The sequence below is a fragment of the Penaeus chinensis genome, unplaced genomic scaffold (assembly GCF_019202785.1).
Source record: "Penaeus chinensis breed Huanghai No. 1 unplaced genomic scaffold, ASM1920278v2 CTG_3848, whole genome shotgun sequence".
Taxonomy (NCBI): domain Eukaryota; kingdom Metazoa; phylum Arthropoda; class Malacostraca; order Decapoda; family Penaeidae; genus Penaeus; species Penaeus chinensis.
The window spans coordinates 22,532-30,000 of record NW_025918180.1 but is presented as its reverse complement, the minus strand read 5'-3'; the positions used below and the strand labels follow the sequence as shown (position 1 = coordinate 30,000).

Sequence of the window (7,469 nt, the reverse complement as noted above, 5' to 3'; positions counted from 1 at the left end):
AAGAGGGAAATCTGGCACTACGTAGATGAGGGAGATCTGGCACTACGTAGATGAGGGAGATCTGGCACTACGTAGAAGAGGGAGATCTGGTACTACGTAGAAGAGGGAGATCTGGCACTACATAGAAGAGGGAGATTTGGCACTACATAGAAGAGGGAGATCTGGTACTACGTAGAAGAGGGAGATCTGGCACTACATAGAAGAGGGAGATTTGGCACTACATAGAAGAGGGAGATCTGGTACTACGTAGAAGAGGGAGATCTGGCACTACGTAGAAGAGGGAAATCTGGCACTACGTAGATGAGGGAGATCTGGCACTACGTAGATGAGGGAGATCTGGTACTACGTAGAAGAGGGAGATCTGGTACTACGTAGAAGAGGGAGATCTGGCACTACATAGAAGAGGGAGATCTGGTACTACGTAGAAGAGGGAGATCTGGCACTACATAGAAGAGGGAGATTTGGCACTATATAGACGAGGGGGATCTGGCACTACATAGATAAGGGAGATTTGGCGCTACATAGAAGAGGGAGATCTGGCGCTACATAGAAGAGGGAAATGTGGCACTACATAGAAGAGGGAGAGCGGGAACTACATAGAAGAGGGAGATCAGGTACTACACAAAATAGGAAGATCTGACACTACGTTGATTAGGGAGACCTTGCACTACATAGATAAGGGAGATTTGGCACTACACAGAATAGGAAGATCTGGCACTGGATAGATGATAAAGATCTGGCACTACATAGAATAGAGAGATGTGACACTTTATACAATAGGGAGATCTGGCACTACATAGAATAGAAAGATATGGCACTGGACAGATTACAGAGGTCTGGCACTAGATAGAGTAGGGGGATATGGCACTACATTCAATAGGGAGATATGGCACTACATAAAACAGGGAAGAGGGGAGAGGGGAGAGGGGAGAGGGGAGAGGGATGGGAGGTCGGGGGTTAGCCTGCTTTAGGGGTGTGGGGAGAGAGGTGGGGATGGGGGGGTGAGGGGAGAGGAATGGGGATGGGGAGGGTGAGGGGTGGGGATGGGGGGTGAGGGATGGGGGTGGGGATGGGGGGTGAGGGATGGGGGTGGGGATGGGGGGTGAGGGATGGGGGGTGGGGATGGGGGGTGGGGATGGGGGGTTAAGGGATGGGGGTGAGGGATGAGGGGTGGGGGAGTGGGTTTGTTTATACTTTGGGAAAGTTCTCTTTTCTTTCGCTTCCTCTCTTCCTTTTTTTTTCTCTCTCGTTTTTTTTTTTTTTTTTCGACAGGTGGCAGGGTACATTTATTTCCCCTCTCTAGTTGTTTCTCTTTTTTTTTCCTCTCCCTTTTTATCTTGTTTTCCACTTCCTTTTCCCGCCCCCCCCCCCCTCTCTCCCTTCCCCCTCTTCTCCTTCTCTCATTCCCTTTCCCTCCCCCTTCTCTCTCTCCCTTTTCCGTCTCCTTCTTCCTCCCCTATTCCCTTTTCCCTCTCCCTCCCCATTTTTTCCTCCCTCCCCCTCCTTCTCTCCCTCTCGGCCTGCTAACCCCCCAACAACACATAAACCCTAAGCATAGTTCATTTTTGAGCCCCGGCCAGTCGCGCAGGCCAAATCCATGCCCTGACCTACCCCAACATGTTTGTTGGGCACAAAAAGGTGCGTAAACCTACCACGAATCCTTCTGTCCTGCCCTGTGCACTTTAAGACAGGCGCACACGGCTGGGGCGGAGGCGCACCAGTGGGTATGTGTGTGTTGTGTAAGTTGGGTAGTAAACGCGCACACACACACACACACACACACACACACACACACACACACACACACACACACACACACACACACACACATACAGGGGCTGATGGCATGAGAATCAATAAATTATTATTATTATATTATAATTTATATTATTTATATTATTTATATTATTATTTATATTAGTTATATTATTATTTATATTATTTATATTATTATTATTATATTATATATATATTATATATATATATATATATATATATATAATATACATATAATATATATCATGTATAATATATATAATATATATTATGTATATAATAAATATATATTATATATAAATATATTTATAATATATAAATATATTTATAATATATAAATAATACATATTTATAATATATAAATAATACATATTTATTATATATATATGATATATATATATAATATATAATATACACATAACATATAATATATATGTAGAAAACGTATTAATGAGAATGAATATCTTCACAATACAAGAGATGTATTAGACCAGTTTCGATTATAACTTTGTCAGTTATACATGTCTTTCTGACGAAGATATGATCGAAACCAGTCAAATACATCACCCATTCATACCTGTTCTACGTTTGTCAACATGAATACGGTTCATATATATATATATATATATATATATACATATAATATACATATAATATACATATAATATATATATATACATATATATAATATATACATTATACATATAATATATAAATATATATATAAATATATATACATATATATGAATATATATATTATATATACATATATATGTATGTATATTATATATATACATATACAAGACACACATACTATATACATCCATATTACAAATATACAGTATACACAGACATACATATGTATAATATAGTAAATACATGCACAATATATACATATATATAATATATATATAATATATATACAATATATATACATATATACATACACACATATATATACACGACACATACAATATACATCTTTAATACAAGTATACAATATACTCAGACATACATATGTATATGTATATGCCTCCAATGCAGTCTACATGTACATGTACAAAATTATATACATATACATAAACACAAAATACACATACACATCCATATACATACACATGCATAGGTATAAATAACATCCCTTTCTGAATAGAAGGGAGGGAGGGAGGGAGGGAGGGAGGGAGGGAGGGAGGGAGGGAGGGAGGGAGGGAGGGAGGGAGAGGGAGAGGGAGAGGGAGAGGGAGAGGGAGAGAGAGAGAGAAAGAGAGAGAGAAGAGAAGAGAGAGAGAGAGAGAGGGGAGGATGAGAGAGAGAGGGAGAGAGGGAGAGAGGGAGAGAGGGAGAGAGGGAGAGAGGGAGAGAGGAGAGAGGAGGGAGGGAGAGAGAGGGGAAGAGGGAGAAGGAGGGAGGAGAGAGGGGGAGGAGAGGAGGAGAGAGGGGAGAGAGGGGAGAGAGGAGTGAGGGACGAGAGAGGGAGAGAGAGAGGGAGAGGGAGAGGAGAGAGAGAGGGTGAGAGGGAGAGAAGGGGGAAGCATATACATACATAATACATAACATACAATATACATACATATACATATATGCATACTACATATACTATACTATAATACATACCTACTATATTTACATACATAAAATATGTCATACTAATCTAATTTATACATACTACATACACTTCTCTTCTCTCTCTCTCTATATTATATGTATATAGTTATTATACCTATATATATAATAAATATTTCTCTCTCTCTCTATTAATATATATAATATATAGATATATATTTATATATATACATAAATCTCTCTCTCTATTTATATATATATATATATTTATATATATACATAAATATACATACATATATATATATATATATATATATATATATATGTATATATATACATATGACATATATATAAATATATGTATATATAGGTATATATATATATATATATTAGCATTTAGTGTGTGTGTGTATGCATACATAACGAATACATACATACATACATACATGCATGCATAACACACTCTCTCTCTCTCTCATATATATATATGTATATATAGTGTATGCATATATGTATGTTTGTATGTATGTATGTATGTGTGTGTGTATGTATGTATGTGTGTATGTGTATGTGTGTGTGTGTGTGTGTGTACATTTGTATGTATGTATGCTATCAAGATTGATATAATTAGTATGTATATATGCTTATCAATATTAGTTTGTGTACATTGACAACTTTTACACCACTTGTCTTAATTTCATCTCTCTGGAGACAATCTTTAGGCCCTGAAAAGGGCCGAGAATTATGATCTTGTGTTGCAGGTATGCAATCAAAACCTTAGGCGCGCTCTCCGCGGATACGGCGAGCAAGTTGGATATCCTTAGGCATGATTGTGACCCTCTTAGCGTGGATAGCGCAGAGGTTGGTGTCCTCAAAGAGGCCGACCAGGTAAGCCTCGGAGGCTTCCTGCAGAGCCATGACAGCAGAGGACTGGAAGCGGAGGTCAGTCTTGAAGTCCTGGGCAATCTCACGGACCAGGCGCTGGAAGGGCAGCTTGCGGATCAGGAGCTCAGTGCTCTTCTGGTAACGACGGATCTCACGAAGGGCTACAGTTCCGGGCCTGTAACGATGGGGCTTCTTGACACCTCCGGTAGCAGGGGCAGACTTACGTGCTGCCTTGGTGGCCAACTGCTTGCGGGGGGCCTTGCCTCCGGTAGACTTACGTGCAGTCTGCTTGGTACGTGCCATTGTGCGAGTTTGTATCTATACAGATATGAAACGCGATCTCGCTCAAGACGTCAATTTATAGGAGAGCGAGCGAGCCCTAGCGGAGTCGCGTGTGGCTGCGAGAGTCTGGCTTAACCCCGCCTATTTCTACTGGGTAAATATTGCCAGAGATACGGCACATGTCAGGTCCTGTAATGCAGCCTCCGTGACGTTATGTTCAATTCCTAGTTGAAGCTTGGGACAAACTACTAAGGCCCAATCAATTGAAAGTATTTTACATGTGAGCTTTTGTCAATAACAAGGCCTAGGCGAGTTTGTATTTGCACAGCGGTCAGTTAAGATGAGCGCTCATCTGAGTCGGCCGCCTCGCCGCTACGCAGACGGGGCGCGGCGGTAGCCTTACCAGATCTCGGCCGATCCGAAAATTCATCTGGCTAACTCCCAGCAAGAATACCACTATCATCATGACCGGACGAGGCAAGGGCGGAAAGGGGCTCGGAAAGGGTGGCGCCAAGCGTCATCGCAAGGTGTTGCGTGATAACATCCAGGGTATCACCAAGCCTGCCATCCGTCGTCTTGCTCGCCGTGGAGGTGTCAAGCGTATCTCTGGTCTCATCTACGAAGAAACCCGTGGTGTCCTCAAGGTGTTCCTCGAGAACGTGATCCGTGACGCCGTCACCTACACCGAGCACGCCAAGAGGAAGACCGTCACCGCCATGGACGTCGTCTACGCTCTCAAGCGCCAGGGACGTACCCTGTACGGTTTCGGAGGTTAAGTGTCTTGACAGACAACATCTACCGTCAAAACCAACAACCCCCACCAAACCAAAAACCTTGGACCTATTTTAGGTCCTACAAATACTCATAAAGAGGATACAATTTGATACCCATCTATCTATCTTGCTTTATCTACTACATGTACTACTACTACTACTACTACTACTACTACTGCTGCTACTTGCACTACTAGTACTTCTTGCACTACTACTACTACTACTACTACTACTACTACTACTACTACTACTACTACTACTACTACTATTAGTAAATCAACATGAGTCCCCAGTATTGCGATTACAAATATTGATTTTTCTTGCATCTCTACTGGTATTGTTATCATTACTATTATTATTAAGCTTGTAAGATATGATATGTTATTATTGGTGGTATTGTAAATGATGATGATGAAGAAATGTGTATGGTTACATTAAGCTTTAGTTATTATTAGACTGATAACCAACATGACGCAGAAGCAAAGAAAGAAAGAAAGAAAGAAACAGGTGTAACATGTTGGTATGCTGTTGTACGGGAAGTAACGATTTGACTCTGTTTCATAATTTTATGATTTATGCTTTATGCTTTTCCTTGAGTGAGTGAGGCCGAGAAACGTCATTGAAATTGAACATTACCTTTGTATTTGTTAGTATCAGTATTATTGCCTTGTTCGAGTCTATTTGTCTCAGTGTGCGTTTTACACATGCGGATATACAACAGGCCGTCCATGCTGAGGAGAAGAAATAAAGACTAAAGTAGATATATGTGATTGTGATAAATGGCGGTCTAAAGTGCATTGGGCCAGTAATATTTGAAAAGCGTGTACCCACATGAATAAAGTATTTTCCCTAGGGTGTTTATACACGTGTGCGTTGTTGCTTAAGTGCATGCAGACACACAGGGGCGAGGGATTTGAACGCTGGTCAGCAAGATTGCTAGACGAGATCGCTACCGCTGCTACAGACAGACACCCAGAGGAAGGGAGAAAAAGCCAGACACACACCCAGAGGAAGGAAGAAAAAGGCAGACATACACCCAGAGGAAGGAAGAAAAAGGCAGACACACACCCAGAGGAAGGGAGAAAAAGCCAGGCAGACACACAGAGGAAGGAAGAAAAAGCCAGACACACACCCAGAGGAAGGAAGAAAAAGCCAGACACACACCCAGAGGAAGGGAGAAAAAGCCAGGCAGACACACAGAGGAAGGGAGAAAAGGCCAGGCAGACACACAGAAGGAGGGGGTCTGCCTGTCTGTGTATGTATCTATCTATCTGGCTGGCTAGCTACCTAGCTAGCTATATATCTATACATCTATATATATATCTATATATCTACATATCTACACAAGCAACAGCTTACTGAGCGACAACCCCAGCACCCTACAAATACTAATAACTCAGAGTACACCTCGTAAAAAACCTACACACAATGCCTTGCTTTGTTTGTTTTTTGTATTACTTGAGTGAGAAAGTCAAAGGTGGATACATGCATAGATACACGGGTCCATATATACACAGATACATAGAGAGATAGATACACAGATCCATAGATACACAGATCCATAGAGAGATAGATACACAAATCCATAGATACACAGATCCATAGATACACAGATCCATAGAGAGATAGATACACAAATCCATAGATACACAGATCCATAGATACACAGATCCATAGAGAGATAGATACACAAATCCATAGATACACAGATCCATAGATACACAGATCCATAGATACACAGATCCATAGATACACAGATCCATAGAGAGATAGATACACAAATCCATAGATACACAGATCCATAGATACACAGATCCATAGATACACAGATCCATAGGTACACAGATACATAGATACACAGATACACAGATACATAGATGCGCAGATACATAGATACACAGATACATATGCTATTATATTGCCCACATACAAAAACGGATAAACAAACAAAAAACATGAATGAATGGACCTATTCGAGGCACGAAGACAGACAGACAACCACACAAACTTACAATCATGCACAAGATCGTAAACAACCTTGTGGACATTAACAAACAAGAAATTCACACAACACCAAGTTGATTGTAACACAGACTCTTAAAAGCCAGCAAGAAAGAAAGAAAGCAAGCAAGCAAGCAAGCAAGCAAGCAAGTACTCCTTCATTAATTCATTCTTTCTTCTCACGCAGCG

At 40.8% G+C, this 7,469-nt stretch overlaps 2 protein-coding genes across 2 annotated transcripts; one reads left to right on the top strand and one right to left on the bottom strand.

Annotated features, from left to right (window-relative positions):
* Nucleotides 1-4,080: 4,080 nt before the first annotated feature.
* Nucleotides 4,081-4,563, bottom strand: LOC125024749 (histone H3). Its single transcript, XM_047612497.1, has one exon. The coding sequence runs from the start codon at nt 4,525-4,527 to the stop codon at nt 4,117-4,119; it is 411 nt and encodes a 136-aa protein (XP_047468453.1). The 5' UTR covers nt 4,528-4,563; the 3' UTR covers nt 4,081-4,116.
* Nucleotides 4,564-4,951: 388 nt separating this feature from the next.
* Nucleotides 4,952-5,387, top strand: LOC125024746 (histone H4). The gene has a single exon (XM_047612494.1). It carries the CDS (start codon nt 4,971-4,973, stop codon nt 5,280-5,282), a length of 312 nt encoding a protein of 103 aa, XP_047468450.1. The 5' UTR covers nt 4,952-4,970; the 3' UTR covers nt 5,283-5,387.
* Nucleotides 5,388-7,469: the final 2,082 nt, after the last annotated feature.